This window comes from Calonectris borealis, chromosome 2 (genome assembly GCF_964195595.1).
Source record: "Calonectris borealis chromosome 2, bCalBor7.hap1.2, whole genome shotgun sequence".
NCBI classification, from domain to species: domain Eukaryota; kingdom Metazoa; phylum Chordata; class Aves; order Procellariiformes; family Procellariidae; genus Calonectris; species Calonectris borealis.
Window position 1 is genome coordinate 36,286,471 of NC_134313.1, and position 21,802 is coordinate 36,308,272.

The 21,802-nt window shown below is 35.4% G+C and overlaps 1 protein-coding gene across 2 annotated transcripts in view; it reads left to right on the forward strand.

Moving 5' to 3' along the window:
* Positions 1–21,455, forward strand: part of UBE2W (ubiquitin conjugating enzyme E2 W) — a 32,342-nt gene extending 10,887 nt beyond the window's left edge. Inside the window, exons 2-6 of one of the 2 annotated variants that reach the window (XR_012672323.1) lie at positions 6,837–6,928; positions 10,085–10,187; positions 12,718–12,873; positions 14,004–14,098; positions 18,573–20,049. Coding sequence is in view for 1 of the 2 variants with exons in the window: in XM_075141637.1 (XP_074997738.1) it covers positions 6,837–6,928; positions 10,085–10,187; positions 12,718–12,873; positions 14,023–14,098; positions 18,573–18,586 (441 nt within the window). In the remaining variant the exon portion in view is untranslated. Of the gene's footprint in view, positions 1–6,836; positions 6,929–10,084; positions 10,188–12,717; positions 12,874–14,003; positions 14,099–18,572 lie in introns of both variants that reach the window. The other variant, XM_075141637.1, reaches the window with a different exon arrangement.
* Positions 21,456–21,802: the final 347 nt, after the last annotated feature.

The window sequence follows — 21,802 nt, forward strand, 5'->3', positions numbered from 1 at the left end:
CATTTGAGATGTTACCATATCAGTTCCAGAGGTGACCAAGTAAGATGTGTGCCACTTTGGAGGAAGAAGAGTGTGTATTTTTGCTTAGCAAAGGTGCTAGAAGCTATTGGCTTTGGAGATATATTTAACTTGAACCATGACAGACAGTGAGTGCCATCTATCAGGATTGAAATGATACAGGTTGTTGTGATCTGTCTGGGGAGCCGGCAGGAATTTTACTCCACTGATGCCCGGTTGATTTTGTGTTCTTTGCTCCATATGCTTTGAGAAGTCATATGAGCTTGACACTTCAGAAAATCCGTGAAAGATAACTGAAGGGGTTGCACAAGTCCTATTTGACAGAATTAGCAACAGAATACAAGCCATTGCTATGTCAGTCATGTCTCAACTACTTGAATAAACTTTCTTGTGGAATTGATGTTTGGATCAGTGTTAAGCTGTGTTCTTTGATTTCATCCTTGAATCATCCTTTCCTGTAGAGGTAGGTGAATTAACTAATCTTGGTTTCAAAGAATTCCATGTTTTTGCAAATACTTGTGTAAACTACTGGTTAGATCACTACTCTTTGCCTTTTGCAGCTGGTTATTCCTTTAATTGAAGGACTGAGGTGTTATCCAGTCTTGGGTTTCTGATCTTCCTACTCTGCTGTTCTCTTTCCCTCTACATAGTGAATGTTTTTACCAATTTGATACTTTTTAGTTTTGGTTTACTTGGAAGTTGTATTAAAAGAATGTTTAAGCATAAAATCCTTTCTCAAAAATAAGGAAAAGATCAAATTAATCAAATTAAGATTGCCTGTGCATCCTTCATTTATTCCCCCTTTATGTAAATAACTCCATGATTGCAGTGTGTGTTTTCTTTCGCAGCCTTTTTAAATAGAAAGTGGACAAGCAGGAAGGGATCTTCTATATGAAGTCTTATGATGGATTAGCAGAAACATTAGAAAGATGGTCTTATGATATGAAAAGAACAATACAGCAAGCACAGCTCCCAAGAGCATATCAATGTCTAGAAAACATCTGTTTAGAGGTTGTTGTGAGAGTGAGTAGCTGCACTAGCTTGTATTTTGGCATAAAGGAGGTGGTTGAGAGGCTGAAAGCAACTTGAGTATGTGATGAAAAAAATGGTATTCTTGATTCATGGTAAGAAAAAAAGCATAAGTAATAATGGTATTGACTTTAGATATGCATGTCTTAACATAGCTGAAGATCTGTAAATAAAGAAGGACTCCTGATAATTAAGAGTGTTGAAGGGCTACAAGTTTCTAGAAGAAAATACTAATTTACAATGGCAAGCTGTGTCAAAATAGAAAAAATATAGGAAATATAGGAAAAGTCAGTATGGCTACAGGAGGAGCTATTTAGTGACTTGAAGTTTGAAAAGGCTTTGTACAAAACAGGAAAGTGAAAATAAGTATTTTCTGCTAAAGCTCAGTATGAAAGAAAGGGACAAGCATGTAAGAGTGAAATCTACTCATGGTGCGTTGTTTTAAATTAGCAGATTTGAAAAGCATTAAGAAAGGTTTTTCTGAATCACTAGAAAGATGAAGAAAGGGATGAGCCTGTGAATAGAAAAGAAAAGCAAAGAATAGATGACACAGATACTTAAATTAACAACAATGAGGCAGTAAATCATGCCAAACAAAAAGGACAGATTCAATACCTTTTAGGCATTGGATATTATGTCAGTCACTAGGGTTCAACTGTGTGGGTTGGTTTTGGTTTTTTTTGTTTCAAGGGTTTAAGCAACTGAATCTGAGTTCTTTGACAATTATTTTGAGTGAGTTTCCAGATGATAAATACTGTTTTTATTCTTCTACTATCGTGTGAAAGGGTGGCTTCTGGAAATCACTGGACCAAATAGTCTCTGATACCTATAGGATATTAGGATAATAGACAATTAACTTGTGAGTATCTAGATAAAAAGTAGCCAAAATGGATTTCAGAAGAATAATCACGTTGAACTAACATGATTTCCTCCTCTTACTGTGCGGTAACTATTGTGAAAGAGGAGCAGTAGCTGTATTCTGAACATACAAATATTTTTGATATGCACTAGTGTGACATTTGAATAAGCACACAAGAAAAATGTGGTATAAATCCGTGGATTCTTTTTTTTTTTTCTTATTAACTGCCAAGACCACTTTTCAAGGTATCACAGTTGTAGTTTGATTGTAGTAGAAACACTCTTGTTTCAACTGGGGATCTGATTGAGAGAGGGCGCTTGGTTCTGTCAAGCTGAGTGGACCTACAAAAGGGTATTTTGAGGGCAGTCTGCATTGGCTTTCATGCTCTCTGAAAGTGGCTTGGATGACGGGGATGTAAGTATTCTTACATGTGTGACAACAAGTGGATAAGGTTTAGAATCGAAAACATGCAATTCAGTAGAGAAAGCAACAAAGTATTTAATAGGGGGAGGAGAGGGGAAGAGGGAGTCTAGTTTACAAATATGAATGAGTAGCAGGCTGATCAATGCTGGTGTGGAAGAGGCTCTGGGTTATGGGAGCAGACTGAATGTAAGTCAAAAGTATTGTGCTGCTACAAAGAAAAAACAAATCTCTGGGATATATTCACATAAGTGTCATGATGAAACATTCTTCTTTTATTATATATATGAAGATATATATATTTATACAAATACATATATATATATATATGTAAAAATACAAATTTAAGGAGTCAGCTGGAGACCAGCAAAAATTAAATGCTTAGAAAATGAGACTTGGAGGGGGGGAATTTGAAAGAATTATGTGTTTTACTTGGAGGGAAGTAAGTTGAAATAAGTAAAAGAATTCTCTTCTGTATCCATGAAGAGTAAGAGAAGTAATTTGACATAATTTATTCAACTCACCTAGATCTCTTAATGTGAAGAAAATTCTTCCAATTATAAAAGCAAGAGAGAGGGTGATGTGAAAAATGTTAAAGTCTGTTAACTACAAGGATATTTTAAAAAACTTTGATCCATCCTTATGTGAGGAAGATGCAGAGATGACTTCTCTGGGGTATCTTCAAGTACTAAGTCTGTAAGATTCTACAAATGAAATAGTTGAAATTGTCTGAAAATTGTTAATCCATTACAGTTTGTTCTGCTCAGTATGTCGCTGCTTATTCTTAAGAATTTTGTGCCAGAAAAAGTTTTCTGTATTCATGGCTGTCAAATACAAGGAAGGCTTTTCTCCCTCTGACACTGTTCCTTTTAAAATGCTTAATTTCAGAAACTTACAGTTGCAGCGTGCCTTTTGTACATGACGTGTGTGGGCTTGGTATATCAGAGTCATGTTTTTTTAAAAGCACATAACTGAATTATCTTGAAGAGTGTGTGTTTCTGGATTTGTGCATGATATTACAGTAGTCTTTAGACTTAGTGTTAGTCTGAGAAAATTAATGTTCTTTGTAACCTCTTTGGTCAGCTAGTACAAATATTGTTAAACACTGAAGAGGAATTAAGTTCAAGTTGTTGCATTTAAACTTTAGGTGTTTTCTGAATTACCGTGGTAACCAGGAGCTCAATTTCCTAATTAAACTGTATGAATCTGGCCTTCAAGGGCTTCATTTAAGAGATTTTTTTTTTTTTTTAAAAACTACATCTGGTTCCTGATAATCCGGTTTTGTGTATTAATGAGACACAACATAAGACAATTATTTTAAGTTGTGGTAAGGGAGAGAGGAAGAAAAAATAGTCCTTCATAATATCTTTGGCGAGTATCTTCCAAATTTTCTGAATATCCTTAGCTGCATATTGGGCTGTGTGTGCAAGCATGTAGCCAGCAGCTCAAGGAAAGTGATTCTTCCCCTCTGCCTGGCACTTGAGACCACATCTGGAGTACTGTCTTTAGGGAGTCGCAATACAAGAAAGACATTGATGTACTGGAGTGAGTCCAACAGATGGCCACCAAGATGGCTAGGGGCTGAACTACATCACGTACAAGGAGAGGCTGACTGGATTTCTTCAGCCTTAAGAAGAGGAGGCAAAGGGAGGATCTTGCTGATGCCTACAACAACTTAATGGGAGGGTGATAGGGAAAACGGAGCCACTCTGGGAAGACAAGGGGCAACAGACACAAATTGGAACATGAGATATTCCAATAAGATATAAAAGAAACATTTTATACCATGGGGGTAGTCAAACACAGGAATGCATTGACCAGAGAGGTTGATTAAAAGACAATTTTCTAAATATTAGTTAGCCCCTGTCGTAAAACAATTTTTCAGTATTTGAATGAATTCTGGTTAGTAGGCCATGATGCCCTCTACAGTTTTGTTACAGCTGCTATAGAATACTCTCGAGTGTCTTCTGGAAAAGGTCTATAGGCAGCTATTCGTTAGCTTGTACAGAAATAATTGAGTTGATGCTTGATAGAATAAACCAAATTTTGAAAATGTCTGGTGAAAGCCTATTAAAGATACCCAGCTATGTTCGTCAGATAAGGTATGATGAACTTGTATGGCATGATTAATGGAATAGTAGAAAGTTGTAAAATAGATAGTATATTTTATTATTCCAGTTGGAAAAAAACCCAAATAAGGGCTTGTATTCCCCAAAGTATCACATCTTAAATGTGTATGAGTTGGTTCAATAAAAGTAATTCTCTTTGTGTAAGGACTTTGCCTTCCTTCTATTTTTAGACCGTAGTGGCTAGAGTAATACTTACAAAATCTTTAAAAGCATTTTTTTCCCCCTTGAGCTGTCCAACACTTTCAGAGTTCCTGTCATTATGGGGACTGGAGAAATCTAGGAATTTGTTATAAAATGGTATTTCTGCCCTTTAATTTCAAGGGAAGTTATCCAAGATAACTGGAGAGAATAAAAATGAAAAGAATTCTGTGCTATCTCTAATAGCAGTTCTTGGTCTTCTGTCCTGATTGCCTGCAATTCTGGAGTGAGATCCTCTTCATCTGTGGGTTGGGTTTTTTTGTTTTTGTTGGGGTTTTTTTGTGTGTGTGTGTTTTTTTCCTTTTTCTCCCCCCCCCCCCCCCCCCCCCCCGCCCCCCCCTGCCCTTACCCTGAAGGGGAGCAATGTTGAAATACATGAAATCCGTCAGGGCATAGTGTAATGGAGAACACAGTTGATACTTCAAATAGGCGTAAGCTTAGAGTGATTACAGTAAGGCTGAAGGGAGTAACGCCTTTTGCTGATACTTGGTTCTGTTTAGGATATTCCTCTGAATGAAAAACAAGTCCAGAAGAGCTGTAGGTTTCTTGACCTCTGCATCCTCTCCCTACCTTTCCAGTGTGGAGCTATATCTAGGAACTTACTGTTAATCAGAATTGCACTGGAGTTTTCTATGTATAATAGGTAATCATAGTCAGGTCGTCTTTGTGGATTCCCTTATTTCAAAGTGATAAATTTCTTTGATAAAGCTTGTTTTCATTTCATTGTAACACTAGCAATGTTATTATAGCAGCCTTTAAAATTCTTTTATGACATAACATTTCTCTTCAAAACATATTTATTTAATTACTTGCAAATAAAAGACTTTTAAAGTGTATATTTGGGTTCAAGGTAGGAACTTTCAAAATAGAAGCCCAAAGCAAGTTTTCAGGACTGCTTGATAGAGACAGAAAGTTATTTCCAAATGTAAACTGTGAATGTATGAGGGCGTTTTCTTTAGTTGTGTGTCTGAATTTATCGTAGTCCTATTTCAAAGGTATTAATGAGATACTGAATCACTTCTGTGTTGAAAAATGAACGCTTTTTATTTTCCCCTGTGGATTTTTTAAGTTCTACTAAGCATCAGAAAAGTTGTTTGGAAAATTAGTAAGAAAGAGTTACAAATGTGTGATAGACCTACATTTTAAAAAATTGTACATTGAATCAAAATTAGATAGTAAACCCCCAACCATATATATTTATTCCTCTTGAGTGCTAGGTCAGGCTTAAATCTTACATAAGGTTATTTTGACTAGTAGGATGGTGGAAGTGGACTGGTAGGTGGTAAACATTAAAATTGTTGGCAGGGAAAAGGAAAGTAAGAAATGAGAAAGCCTTGAACTTCCCATTATCTAGATGGCTTGGAAATGACAAAACATATTGCATACCTCTTTATATGAGAAAATTCACTCTGAAACCAGTGCCAATGATAATAGCACTTTACAGAGGTTGCATTTCCCTTGCTCCATAGACCGTAAGAAGCTGTTCTGGTAGTTACTGTAGAAACGGCTGGTTGCAGTTACCGATTTATCTCTGTCAAAATAGGTAAGAATTACCTGAGCTACTGGTGAAACACTTTTCTAAATGTTACGACTCTGTAGGTTCTAAGATGCAATTACTATAAAGTTATAAAATAGTTTGTGTTCTGCAAGTCACATAGTCTTGTTTTGGTTTTGTGTTCTGTCCTCTGGGATCACCTAAAACAAGGCAAAGGCTTGCACAGATGCCAGATAGAAGTGTCTTAAATTACTTAGAGGAGGAAGAGTTGTGCTGTTAAAATCTTGGAGAATTAATTGTTAATCTGACGCTATCGGGGGAATATGAAATATTCACTGCTAGGTGTAGAGCTCTGATTGACATCTTTGTAATATGACAGAATCCTGGATACCTTTGTGTATTTCGTAACGCAACAGTTCTTCACTTAGCAGCGTTGCAAATGTAAGTGCTGTTGCATTTTACCAAAAAAGTAGGTTTAAGGCCTGTGACCTTTTTTGCCTTTGACTTTTCAGTTTAATTTCTAGGAGAGGAGTCTTCCCTCTTTCTCACCTTTCAGTTTCACTTTGTATTTAAATTTTCAAACAAAACTCCTTTTACCTTTCAATAATTGATGAAATGTACTTTAGTGTGCATGTTTATTGTTGAACTTTATTTAATATTTCGAATATTCTATACAATTTCTTTATAGAAACGATTACAAAAAGAACTATTGGCATTGCAAAATGATCCACCTCCAGGAATGACGCTAAATGAAAAGAGTGTACAAAATTCAATTACTCAGTAAGTATATATACTGTTTTATTTTTGCTATCAAGCTGAAAAATGTAGGTAATGAAAAGTCCTCTGCATGCCACTTCCACCACTTATTCGAAGTAACATTCTGAATTTTTGTTTTTAGTCTAGGGAGTGAAACGTTGTTCTACTTAATGAGCATATTGCAGTAATGTGCTTGACACTCTCAGGAACTGGATAGTAAATTCATTAAATTTTTATTAGGCATTTTACTGTCTAACAAAATGCCAATTGGTAAAAGCTTCTGCATGTTTTAGAATAAAATAATTTAACAATCTCTCATAGCTACTAACCTCTGAAACCCCTCTAAATTTATTGAAATAATGGAGTAGCTGGTTTAGAGTTTCTGCATTATTTGTTTTGAGTATATTTTGTAGCTGTTAATTTCCATTACTTTCTTTCTCTAAAGCAAGTGGAGGAAGCTTCTTAAAGAGCAAAGTTATCTAAGTACATTTCTTTGCACTTTCCTCCCTGCTGTAGTTTTTCTGTGATTAGCAAAATGGAAAGTGAAACATGGTTAAATATTCTGTGTTATGTCCATTGAAATTGGACAGGTGTTGTTCTTGGAATTTAAACTATTTTTTTAATTGACTGAAATTCAAAAGATTTAGACTGTGTTGACATTTCTTTTAGATAATTTTCTTAGTTTAATTTTAGAGAAATGTTAAAAAATTCTTAGCAGATGTAAACATTGATAAAATCTCAGGCTATATGTTCTGGACTGTATTATTGATTGATGGATCAATTTAAAAATGTAACATAGAGCTGACTTCTGGTGTTTCACATCTGCGTTTTTGGTGTTGGCACTTAGGCCATGTTACATGAGGCTTTTCTGAGCTTTGTATATACTGAGTTAAACACTGCTATTGCTTTTTAAATGATGCTGGTTTTTTGTGATAGTTCGTGCAGATGAATATGAATAAACCAAATTGAAACAGCACTTTCAGAGTTTGGTACAAATAATAATAAATTGCTATACAACTGCTGAATTATAGCTTGTGTTTCTTGCTTTACTTTGGATTTTCTTTAGGATGCAAAATACTTAAATTTTATGAAAAAAGGACTCAAACTAATATTGCAAGTGTTTTTCACTCATTTAAACAAAAAACAGCTATTAAGTGAAAGTTTACAGCAGATGAAGAGATCGAAAAGGGAAAAAAAAATCTGTTGGTTTTTTTTCTGTTTGTGGATTTCCATTTTTCTTACGATGTCTCTGTTCCCAGAGTACTACCTCATTATTTTTTTCTGCTATGTACAATTTTTATACCTTTCAATACCTTACAAAGAAAAACTTCCTGTTTACTGTCATGCTAGATTTTGGAATTGTCACTGTTTAGGAAACTTTCTGTCACAAGTAACATCGTATTTTTTCTCTTTGAGGGTTTTTGATGTGAAGTAGCATGTTCTGAGTTCATTAATCAAGTTAGAGTTTGAACTGGTGCAGTAAAGATTTGTGTAGCAATACTAGCTTGGTTTTGAAAGTTGTTGAAGAAAATTATTTGATCCCATGATGTAAGTGGATCATTTAAAATGTTAAGCAATCATCTCTTTTAAATACACAAGGATTAGAAATTTGAGATGGCTAAACTGTGAAGCACACAGGAAAGATGGGTTCTAGTGATTCCTTCACCATAAAAGGAGCAATGTCCAGGCAGAGTTACCTTCTACTTAGTAAATGAAACTGTTTTAAAAACTTGAAAGTGAAGATTCTGGATCACAAGGACCAATAAAGCCGAAGAGTATCAGTGCAGCATGTGTATAAATGTAAAAGCAGAAGGCATAAGAAGAGATAAGTGGTCTGGAGTGCAGATAGATTAAATTGAAGAAGTCTTCACAAAATTAAAATATGGAACACTAGTACCGCCATCATCATGCTACTGTTGAAGATGCATTCCTCCTGAAGAGTGTGACAGCTAGCAGTTCAGTAGAGAAGAAATATTTCTCTCAAAAAAAAAAAAAAGTAATAGAGGGGAAGATAAAAAATGTGCATGGCTTAAATACACGGGGAACATGTATATGACAGGAGGATGGAGAGGCTGGGAATAAGATGATCAGACTGCCAGCTGGAGGAGATGTCGACTTTTCTGTACACGTTGCTATTGTGAAAAATCTCAGCTACCTCACTCTAATGTAAATCTTGTCTGAGCATTTTTGTAGTCTCTTGCTGAATCTTTACCTTATCATATTGCTCAAATGTGTAAAACTCAATCAATGGTAAAATACAAAAATGGGGGAGTGATGCCGCAAAAAATGGTATTAAGTGATCAACAACAGAACTCCAAAATGACAGAAGTTCAATAGCAGAGTGTTGCTGCTGAACAATATGCAAAGCATCTATTTTTGATCTATTTTGACTGGGTTCAAGAAAAAACAACCACCCAACCCCAAACCAATAACAACACAAAAAACCTATACCCAACACCCCTCACCCCCTCCAACTCCACTTGTCAGTTACTTCCATGTTATTATGATGGAAGGAGCAGAAGCAGAGGAAAAAGAATACACTGTGATACGTTGAGGTGTTATCTTTATTACAATTGCAAAACATCCTTTTTTTGTTTTGTTTTTAATTTTCTGTGACCTTTTCCTTTTTATACTATTAACTTTTCCAGTTTTGGTTCCATTACCTGCCAGGTTATATACCATTTAATTTCTGAGTTTTTCACAGGTGTAAGTGCAAGAAGAACATTGCTCATCCCCCTAGGATACAGATTTTGTTTTAATAAACTGTATTGATGATTTCCTTGACAGAAAAGTAAAACAACATGAAAGAGAATGCGTACTAGTTTGTTTCCTTCCGAGCCCGTTTTTGTGTAGGAATAAACTTTGGAACAGGTCTTTTGTTTCAGCTTAGTTGCCTCACATTAACAGTCATTTTATTGGGAACTGATGGGTCTGTGTTGAGTTCAAGTCATAATTGCTTGTATAATTTGCAGCTCTATATCAATGCCTGTATGTAAAATACCAAGCTTGTTTCTTTCAAATGTAGGCTTGATGTGTTACTCACTTTTCTGATAGTTATGATACTAATGGAGAGTTTAGAAGATTTGGCTATGATTGATAATTGATTTGATTAGTCCTGTGCTCCAGGAGTAATATTATTTGCCTGTCCGCAATACTAAGAATGTTTTCCTTGTTCCTTAGGTGGATCGTAGACATGGAAGGTGCTCCAGGAACACTATATGAAGGGGAGAAATTTCAGCTTCTATTTAAGTTCAGTAGTCGGTATCCTTTTGATTCGCCTCAGGTAACTGCTTTCTTACTTCTTGCTTAACGGCTACCTTTAGGTTATAGCTGCATGACACATGCTGAATATTAGCATCATCCACATATTCTAATGTGAGGTTTAGTTACTTTAATTTGTATTAAACACATTGTGCAGATGCCTTTTTTTAAAAAAAAAATGACTCTGTAGTGAGGTATAGTGCTGTGACAGCCTACTTGATTTCATAGGAGACGAAAGAGCAGTGTAAACTGGAGGCTTCTTTGAGGTTGCTATTCATATATGAAAGAGCAACACAGGGTAAAGTAGGAAGGTCCCCTTCACTGCAGCGTAGGAGTAGAGTAAACATCAAACTGCTTCTTCTTTTTGCTCTCTTTTTGCTTTCAACTTCTTTTTTTTTTTTTTTAGTTTGTTTTTAAGCCTCTTGCATCTTCTCTGCTGCCATTGTTAATATAGCTGGGGAATGTGCTTGTGGTAGGGATTCTTATAGATACATGATATCTTTATGAGAGGCCTGCAAATCTAGTGGTTATAATTGAGGTGTGAGATACTGTGTTGCTTTCATGACAACGTAAAGAACTGAAGGGGCAGCAATACTACTAGGCTGCAGAATGAGCTCTGTACATCCATCCCTCCGTTACCTGAGGGGAACGTTAAAAAACGTGGCTGGAAAGAGTAGTGTTCGGCTATCACTCCTGCTCTTTTGCAAAAAGAAGAAGAAGAGCAAGAGTACCGTAGTTCTTGTCCTGTCTGTTTCAGCTCAAAGTTCCAAGAGTGATCTCTGACACTTTTCTCATTGGCGTTGAAACTGAAGCATGGAGCTGTCAGAGACACTTAAACCATAAACATTACATTTGTTTAGGTACCATGGTAAAAACTAGAAGGCTGACTTTTCAGTCTTAGGTTTTAAGGAACAAACTGGCCACCTGTACTTCTGCACCCCATCAGGTTTGCAGTGAACTACTCATAGGTGACCCACAGGAGAGTAGCCACTTTCGTTTGGTTCCAAGTAGGTACTGTTTGTACTCATTACCCAACCTGTGTGTGTGGCTCTGTGCAACTTATTGTAAAACAGCAAATTAGATCTGTATGTGTACGCTGATTTTTAGCACAGAAAACAATTAAGAATTTAAGTACTGGATACTTGATTGTTGTAGATGTCTAGAATTTCCGTTATAAAAATGCTGCTGTGCAGTAAGTTCATTCTGTATTACAAACCTCTGGGTCGTAATTCTCTCCTGCAAATCTACTTACTGTGAATTGACAGTTTACACTTCTGCTGCTTAATCACTTGGTTGCTTTCTGCCTTTAAATGTATGTTGTATATCATAGTGTGCATGCTTTTACTTAGCTAGTATGCCTAGTTCTGGTTTTCCTATAAAAGGAAGACATTAGTTAGAAGTGAAATATGTTACTGGATTATGAAGCTCTTCAATGTTTAAGAAATACCAGTTTACAGACCTATGAAAGATCTTTTGGCATCCAGTTTTTCTGCTGCCTTAGAAACCTGTTTGCCACTTGGCAAATAGGTTAAGCTCTCTAATTTCAGTTTCCTATATGATGAAGGTGTGGTTTCTTTCTTGTAGTCAGTGATGAGGTGGGTGTGTTGTGTACATGTATACATATTTGTACCCATACATATATCTATATAACTTAGGAAACACTTAAGAGGCTTCTGAGTATTATGGTTATGAGTGGTAGAGATTTATTATGTCATTGTATAAAAGATGACAGTGGTCACGTTTGATAAGGAGCTCAGGAGAATAATGCTGCTACAAAAGTTTCACTTTTACTCCATTTTCATTGGTTCTGAGCCAACTATGTGTTTGGCAAAAACTTGATGTAAGAGCAATAGTTGTCAAAATTGCTTTTCTAACCTTTTTTTGACTGTGATATTATCTTGTAATAGAGAGAAGTTAAGGTCCTAAATGCTGTTCTTCCATATTCATTCACGTCAAATAAAAACATATCTAAAAATATTTCCATACTTCGGGTGTACAAGTCCTTTATTTTATAATTAATAGGATTGATGCATTTTACTCTTTATGCTGGAACCTCGATGAGTTGTCCAGAACTTAATTTCTATTGTGTCCATGGTTATAGAAATACTCATTTGTGAATCTTGTTATGTTTCCTGGTGTATAACGTTGTGGCTTATGAAATCATTAAAATCCAGTGTTTTGGCTAGGCATCTGTATTCCTTAGGACATGAAAGACTGAGACTGCAAGATATAAAAAGTTTGGTTTGATGTCTTTACGCTGTTACCTTTTGCATTTTTCTATGCTGTATAACTATTCATAGAAAAAACCCTACATTTAACCATTTATTTAACTTCATCTTCACTAGCTATTTAGATTTCCACTGTTTTGTTTTACATTTTAATTAATACCTTCCAAAAATGAATGATCCTAACATGCTAAAGTGTAATAGTTAGTATGACTGAAAATGGCAGAACCAGTTCTTAAATAAGATAGTATTATTTTCCCCAAAGCAGTACAGTCTTATTTAAAACGTGGACAATAAATTACAATTATGTTTGTTCTTTTTTTTTAGGTCATGTTTACTGGAGACAATATTCCTGTTCATCCTCATGTTTATAGCAATGGTCACATCTGTTTATCCATTCTAACAGAAGACTGGTCTCCAGCTCTCTCAGTGCAATCTGTTTGTCTTAGCATTATTAGCATGCTTTCCAGCTGCAAAGAAAAGGTATGGGGTTTTTTAGCACTGTTGGAGTAGAATAAGTAAAAGTTAATGGTTTTTTACTTTGCAAAGTGAGATTTTCATTTATCAAATTCTAAAATAGGCAAAACTACTATATCCACATTTCTACTGAAAAAATACGAAACTAGAACTGCAAAATAAACAGGGCAGTAAGTACTTTGTAACTGTTTTCATGATAACGTGCTCATATATCATTATTGGAGAAGAGGAGTGAGTGGAACCCTTCTAGTTGTACTAATTGTGAAGTTCAATCATGTTTTAGGACAATTCTTTGTAAATTGATTCTGTCTCTAAAGGCAGTGAAAAATGACTATTGAAATGTCTTTAGGGCAGATGTTTGTAAGGCTTTGCAGATGTTTGTAGGGCTTTGCAGCTGTACTATTTCATTGATCTTGATCATTTTCGTTTCAGGAGAGTAAATGGTGCTAAGCTGCTTTTTTGGTCATGGGCTGGCACTGATACCTTAAACCTTTTTTGTAAAGAGACTACCCTTTTACTCTTGACCATTTCTTCTGCCGTGGAATACCTGTGGAAGTTAGATGTGGTCAGAGCTCGTACATCTGTGCTATCCAAACATGCCTATTTATGTCACATCCTAGTCAGTCCTAGTCATGTGTATATGGTAGAAAAACACACCCAAAATGGCTTTATATTGTATCCTATGACTTTGGGTTTGCATAATGATGACACTTAAGAAGAAAGCTGAAGAATATGAAGTATTGGTCAGATACAGATGTTTAAGTTCATTTTTTCACCCGCTCCAAGCTGAGACTTATGGATGTGAATTGGATCTAATATATCAGAATTAGATTCCAAACTGCAAAGGAATTTCATTTGGTTTTTTTGAACAAGGGCAGTTCCTTTCTTGTGGGTTGTTTTCTTTCTTTTTATTTATTTCTCCCCCTATCTATCTCCAAACCATTTGGTATTTTTCATTAATTTTTTGCTTGGAATATCTCCAGTAAGAAGTGTTACCTGGATCCTTAAGAGATTTTTCTTGACAAAGATCTAGCCCTGCCTGTTACCTCATTTTCACTGCATTCACGTGGTGGCCTTTCATAAGCTTATTAAATAGCTCATGTATTACGATATGAGGATTGTTTGATTATTTGTAGGTCTTTTATTCTGTTGCAGAGGCGACCTCCAGATAACTCATTTTATGTAAGAACGTGTAACAAGAATCCAAAGAAAACAAAATGGTGGTATCATGGTAAGTATTTAACTAGGACCGGGAATTTTGAAGTTTTTTTCAGGCCAAAAGCAATTAAAATGTAGGAGAGTAGGATAAATGCATTCAAAGCCTTAAACTCTTTTTTTTTTTAAATTTCAAAAAGTTATTAAAATCCTGTTTCTGAGATACTCTTCTGTGATTTTTTTATATCATATTTTAATAATTCCTGATGGAAATTTGAACAGCACAGATTTATATGTTTTAAATTGTAGGATTGAATTTGAATGAAAGTTCTTGTACACTGTATTGGTCAATGACAAGTCTTAGGTTTGGGGTTGGAGAAGGTCTGTAATGAAACTAGGTTTAGCTCTGCATCCAGGGTTTTTGGTTGTTGTTGGTAATGCTTTAAGAGCTTTTACGGCAATTGAAAGATGCCTGTATGTTAGTAAACAGCTATGTGTTTTAATAGATTTCTGTTAATCAGAATTTCCAGTGTGGGACAGTGTTGGGTTGACGGTTGGACACAATGATCTTAGAGGTCTTTTCCAACCTGTATGATTCTATGATTCTATGACTTAAAGACTCTTAAGAACTAATAGTCAATAATGTAGTAATAAGATTCTACATGTACATGATAAAAAAAATACCATTCTAAAATTGTTACATATAGTACTACAGTGTCTGCAGTGGTAGTGTTGTGTTGGTTTAGGTTTTTTTGTTTGTATTTTTTTTTCTTTCCATGTGCTTTCTATCTGACTTTATAATGTGTGTTTTTTCTTCTGTCTCAACATTTGTCATCCTCTTCCCAGAGCTGGGGTTGGCTGTATGTGCTTGTCTTAGCCACTCCATTGGTGAGGAAAGAAGGAAGGAGGGGGTAGAAACAGGCTATGCTTTTCTTCTCTCCTCTCCTGTCAGCCAATACTTTCTTTGCTTTCCCTAGGAAAATATTGTACAAATGATGGTTATCAGAAAGAAGCCCATGTATTTTGGGAAGGGATGTGTTAGAGTAGGTAATACTGTATGCTAGGGTGGTGCAGGAGGAGTTGATCCTATCACTACGTTTCACTGAAGGCTTCATCATAAGACATCCTCTGTTTTTCACTGCCTCCCCACCCCAGGACACGTTCTGTCCCCTACGTGAGATGAGACCAGGTATTTTGAGACAGTGGGAGTTAATGACTGGAGAGGCAAATGCCAAAGCCTTCACCCTTAGATTCTTGAAAGCCCATGGATGCCTTAACAATAAAAACTTGAGAGTTTCACAATGCTTGCTGAGACCCATGGGGTTTTGATATATGGTAACGTAACAGAATGAAACTCTGTTTCTCATAATACTCTAATAGTATCTCTAAAACAAGGTGACTTCAATTACAGTAAGAGGAGTGCTGTATATCGTGGGATTAAGAGGTATTTAAGAAACTCAGCACTGTTTACCATATGGTTTTACATTATGTTGTTTTTAAAATTGACTCCAAGAATAATAATCCTATTGCCCGCAAGGCTGGGTTTTTCATCTTCACCAGATTATTCAGTAGTCGCTTTCTCTTCTCTTTCTGTTTTTGCGCTCTTGTAATGTGTTTGGTGCTTCTCTATTTCCAGTTTTGCTTTCTCTTTATTGGCAACTTTTGAAGAGTTTTTATTTACTATTTTTATTTTCACTTGCTAGTTATTTTTAAAGAGAAAGAAGTAAAGTTTCATTTATTAGCTTTATCTTGTGATTAAAATATGTTCTGTCTACTTTGAATTTGTACTAGAGTCTCATTTTGATTGAGGATTGAAGTCTGTCAAGAACAGTCTGCAGATACTACTTTGATTTCTTATTCACAAAATTCAATTTGAGTTAAAACAAGCAAAACACCAAATGAGTCTGAAAAGAAATGTGGGTTATCTGACTCTGAAAGTTGCTATATAATTGTGGCTCAAAACCATCAAGCTGCTCATAGTCCACTGGACAAGTCGTTTAATTACTTCAAAGTAACTATGCAATGGCTGTTTTCTGAAAGTCAGAAAACCCTACCCCTCCCCAAATTCAGAGCAACCTAAAAACCAACCTGAGGCAAGAGAAGGCAAGTCAGTTCATTTAAATAATTCATACTGTTTTGCTTCATTATATTTTCTTTGTTTTTTAACTTCCTTTTTAAGTACTAATTACAAAGGAGATCATGATTAAAAGTTCATTGGTCTTTTTCTCCCACACTGTTAAATTCTTACATTAAAAAATAAAACACACCCGATATCCATTGGATAAAAATTTTCTTAAATGCTAGAGGGTTTTCCCTTCAAGTTTTGTATGTCACTTGTTCCTTCTCTCAGTTACAAGTAATTTTGTTTCTCTTCTGTGGACATACAAGACTGCCAAGGCATGATCTTTAAATTTTCAGTGTTTTTTTAATGGGTTTGAAGAAATGGTGGGTTACACTAAAACGAGAAGTGTAGCTTGCCTGCTAATTTTAACCACCTCTGTCTGGAAAAGAACTGTCTTCAACCTTATGTACACCTGAAAAGATTTACAAGCTCTTGGAAAAGGCGATCCTGTCATCTTCATTTTCTGCTCCTGCTTCAACTAAAGTGTCACACACCTAATCTTGTGGTTGAACCACTTTGGGCTGGGTAAATTAAGGGAGAAAAACCAATCCCAACCAAGAAAGAAAACCAGCTGTCCAAGGGTAACCACTGGGTGAAATAAATGCCAGTGGTAATACAAGAACATGTTGGGGGAGATGCAGAGTGGTTCTGCCCCTTCTGTTGTCAGCTAGCCATTGGACTGGCTTAGCTTTTATGTGAAATTGAATCCCTGTGTTTTGAAGAGAAAGGAGGGAGACTGTCATCACTTTAAACATATGCCTTTGAAGGAAATCTTTTTTCCAGTAGGTGCCTGGAATTTATTTAGCTGGGAGCAAATAGTGCATGATTGGGAGCTGCCATAAAGCAAACAGATATGAACACAGAGGTATAAAGTGGCACTTTGACATATATTCTGACATGTAAATGTGTGTCTCTGTGCATTTAGTTTATTACAGAGTTTTCAATCTCTCATTTCATCCCTGCCCCAACAAAGCAACTTAGTCCATAAGCAGAGTTATGGAGCCTTGTTTGCTACACACTGATGTGTGCTCGCAAGCCCTGTTTCAAAGCTCCTGATCTTTGATAACTAAAAATATTTCTAGATTGTCTGCCCTATCCAACGTCTGCTTCAACTGTACATTGAATTTCATGCTGAGTTTCAATCTGAGGGTCGATCATGCTGTGTTAAAGACAGGAGGATCTTCCAGGTGGTTTTCTTGGGCATCCAGGCTGAAATTGGTTTCATAAAGGTGTTGCCTGTTTTTGGTGTTGTCAGGAGCTAGATTTTTGTGAAAAAAGAGGGCAATGGTGTTTGTTTTCAACCAGTACCTCCTTACTGCTTTTTGTTTTGGGTTTTTTTAATTAGAAAGTGTTTTCTCTGGTATTTGGCCTAAACTTCTAGTACGCAGTTCAAATACCCCTTCTCTCTCTTGCATCCTTGTCCAATCTTTTTTACATGTACAGGTTTTCGTTCTTCACTCTCCTATCAAAATGAAGAAGGGTTTTTATATGTAATAGTATTGATGACAATGTTTTCCAGTGAGAATGTAAAATTGTTCACCGCTACTTTGTACATACTAAATCTGTAAACAGTGAAAATACTGTTTATGAGGCTACGTTTTCTAGGTGTGCAAGGTTACTAGTAAATGCATTAAAAATAACCAGACAGTAAGTTTGCTTTCTATTAACAAGCTGAATATTTACTGTTGCCAGATGCAAATATACTGCAGGTTGATGTGTGGAAGACGAAGTTTAAAAGGGAGAGCTTTCACAGACAAATATTTACTTTAATGTTGAGCATAATGCAGAAAAGATTGGCATAGAATACTCTTCTTTTTGTAGTATGTTCTGTCCAATCACAGTATCTAAAACTTAGTGAAAGTAAGTTATTTTCACGTTTAAGATTTTAGGACTACAGTAGTAACATTACTTTTGCATAATTCTGTCAACTATAGTTCGTGTTGATTCTTGAGAAATAAATGAATATACATATATATATGTATTTATAAAGGATTGAGAATGCATCAGGAGAAGCCCATTCTGCCGGCTCTTATTGCTATATGTTCCTTATAAAAGGATTTCTCAATTTGATAACTGATGTGGACCTGCTGTACTTTAAGGGGGGCAAAATGTTAAGCATATTTGATCTTTCATTTTCCTAATGAGTGGCTTTCTAAATATGGAATGTGGAAATTACTGTCCTTTTAATGGAATATTTGCTAATACCAATATGCTTGGGGGTGTATGTATATTTTGGAAGTTTTATGTTTGATACTCTCTTCATTTTTTTTTTTCCTGAGTCATTATTGAACTAAACCACAGAATTATTCTATCAGTGTATTTCCATGTTACTGTCTATGCTAGGAATTGTTTCTGCGTACAGCACCTTGCTAATTTGGACTTAGAATGTTTATATGTTTTCCATAAATACTCTTCTTTTATTTTAAAGATGACACATGTTGATGCCACCATTTTGTGATCCTCGTAGCAGAAGATAGTCCTACTGAGAAAATGAGCACTTTGATCATTCAGTCTTTGAACTTTAACCTTTGACTGGAAGTGACCTATAGGCAATGAAGACTACTTCCTTTGACTGCATTTTTACTAGTGTGCATTCTGGGCGCATGTTGATCGCTGGTTCAGTCCATGCAACTGACATGCTTTTATTAGTCATACAGTATTAATGCAGGTGTCCAGAAATGTCAGAATAATTCCATTATTTTTATTTTAAGCTTTTGGAGGAATTCCAGGTCTTCATATATTGTGCAATAACACTGAGCTCCTTGGCGGTTTTGGTGCATCCATTGCCGGCAATGGACATTGTACCAGGGAAAGGTTTTGCTCCTGCCACAAAAAAAGATTGATGCATGACAGAGCTTATGAAAGTTTCGGATATATTTGGATTGTAAGCAAGGGATCGACCATTACCTTAAAAGCCACCCCATTCTTTTATATTTGGATTCTATGCACTGTGATCACAAAACTAGCAGCATGAGTTAACATGCTTAGCTGAAGGACTGTAATAAGATCATTGCATATTTATTAAATTGTTTATCTGCTGTCAAATTGTTTTGACATGGAAGGTTTCTCAAGTGACATTGGCAGAGAGGTACAATGTTATCCCTATGGTGAAATAAAACTACTTTTTGTATATAGTTATTCATATCTCTGAAGCAAAGGTATGAGTAATTTAGGGTATGAGTGATTTAATCAAGAATTTATTTTGGAGATAAGAGAGGATGGCAGTGATATAACTGAACTTGCTGCAGTCCATAATTGGGCTTGTAATTTGTACTTTAGAGCTTTTTCCAAATAGATTGCACACTGTTATTTCCTGCTAGCCATCAGCATGAGCCCTACTGCCTACACCAATATTTCATTTATTTATGTGTTTGAAAGCAATCCATATAACATTTTTTGTTTGCATTCACTGTTTCTTTTGTTGTTGTATGTCATGTTTGAATGTTACAAAACAATATTTTGATTGAAAAGCTTTGTCAGAAGATATTTTCATGTAAATTATTTCTTTATCTTGTAAGCATCATCTTGTCTTTTAATCCTGTACTATAAAAAGAAAAAAAAATACATTTTTGACAGAGGCTTAATGTTTTGACAAAAGAGTGTGGACCTTCTTATTTAAGTTTAGACTAAAGTATATTTTCTTAACTTGCTTGTCCCACGCAGCCATACCAATTTTTTTCCAGGCTTTTACTTCACCAAAAAAGAGGAAAAAGCCTAAAATCAGATTGACATTTTTCTATGGAGCAACATTTATTGAAATAATAGATAGTTGTTCTCACCAGTCTGTAATATTTTGATACTGCAATTAGGTTGTCTTTTTAGGAAGCACTTTTATAAACTTAATACCTTTACACATATGCAAAATTTCTATAACTTTTTTTTACTGTTGCCTTATTGTTGCACTCAAAAAAAAAAAATTCAAGTGATTAATGCATGGATGTCTAAATCAAGTAGCTACTTGATTTAAAAATGAATAAACAAAACCCCCAGAAAAACCCCAACCCAGAATGAATAACTACAATAACAAACAGAAAATTGGCTGAAAATACTGATTTTTTTTCTTACTGCTGTATGATAACTGACAAGTTTTATAGCCTTGTACATACTTCTCTGTTACCTAATGTTTAAAACATTTTAAAAAGTATAGATGCTTAACTCAGGGTGGATAGAGTTCAGATGGATTTGCTTCAGAGAAGTATTTTGTACAGCAACTGAATTATGGATATTGCCAGTGAAGTGAGGCTACAATATACTTCAGGAACTGCTATTTTTTCTACTGTATTGAAAATATCTCTTGGCCTTTAAAACTCAATGGTAAAATCTAGCTTTGGATATAAATTTGATCTGTGTATATACTTTCACAATGAGCCTTTAAAACATAGAATTCAATTTCTTTTAAGAGCCAAAAATAATAATTTTAAACAAATGAAATAGTTCCGTTCCTAACTTTGTGTTTAGCAAAATTGTAATGTTGTGAGTTAATCAAGCTGGTTATTTTTGGAAATGGTTCATATGAAAGAGCAGTAATCTGTTACTTAATCTGTATATTCATGTTAACTGCTCTATTGATTGAAAGGATTGACGCATCTTTGAGAAATTCATGTGTGAATGGTTCACATAATGGATTCTATCAAATAGTCCACAGGAAAGAGACCTTATTGTGACACAAGGTAATGTCTCTGAAAAAATGGTTCAAGTACGTCTTCTCAGATTCATGTATCTTTTCATATAGTGGCTTGCCATACTACAATACATGGTTTCAGAGAAGCTTTATGACATACTGTATGTATTTTGTTGAAGATGTGCATTGTAGTTTTATTGACCTATGCTATCACATGGACTACAATGAAGTTAAATAACCAAATCTATGCTGCTCTTTAATACCCCCCCTATAATATACTTAGATCAAAAAAATGCAAGGTAGATTAGAAGAGAATGTACCTCAGGTCTTTTAGTTTACAGTAGAAATGCCTCCATTGGTTCTCTTGTAGATCTGTGGGTAAGTTCACCTATATAGAGAGGGCCAAGACAAAGCTTGTATACCACTCAAGCCCTCAAAATAATGCAACTATTCTGACAATGCTATGATGTCCTGAAATAGGGCTTGAATTAGATGAAGGTGGTGCCATCCTTTCCGTAGGGTGACCCTGTGTATGTAACTTTCTTTCACTTGGAATTTCTCACATGAAATGGTTACAGAATTGGCTTGAAACGATCTTGCTTTTATTTTGTGTCAATGTTCATGTTGTTAAACACTTTGTTTTGTGTTTAGTGTCTTTATACTATAACACAATAAATTCTTGTTTTAAAATAGATTGCTACCCTTGAATGGAAATACGTGTGGACCTTTTCATGGTGGAGTGCAGAAGCACTGTTCCTTATATTCAGCTACTATTGAGACAAAGCTGTCAGTAATTCCAAAATGCTGTGATGGATATCAAGGGAGGAATTTGGACAATAGTGAGGTGTTTTGTCTTTTCTCTAAAGGGTATCTGTTGTAACAGCTGAAGGAAATAATTTCTTTAAAAAAAAATCACTAAGATGTAGTGCTTTCATTTCTCATGGATGATCAAATAGTTCCTTATCATGGTTCCTTGCCACTTGACAGACACTGCAAATATTGAATAAGGAGTTTCAGATCCAAGATTTTTGTTTGCC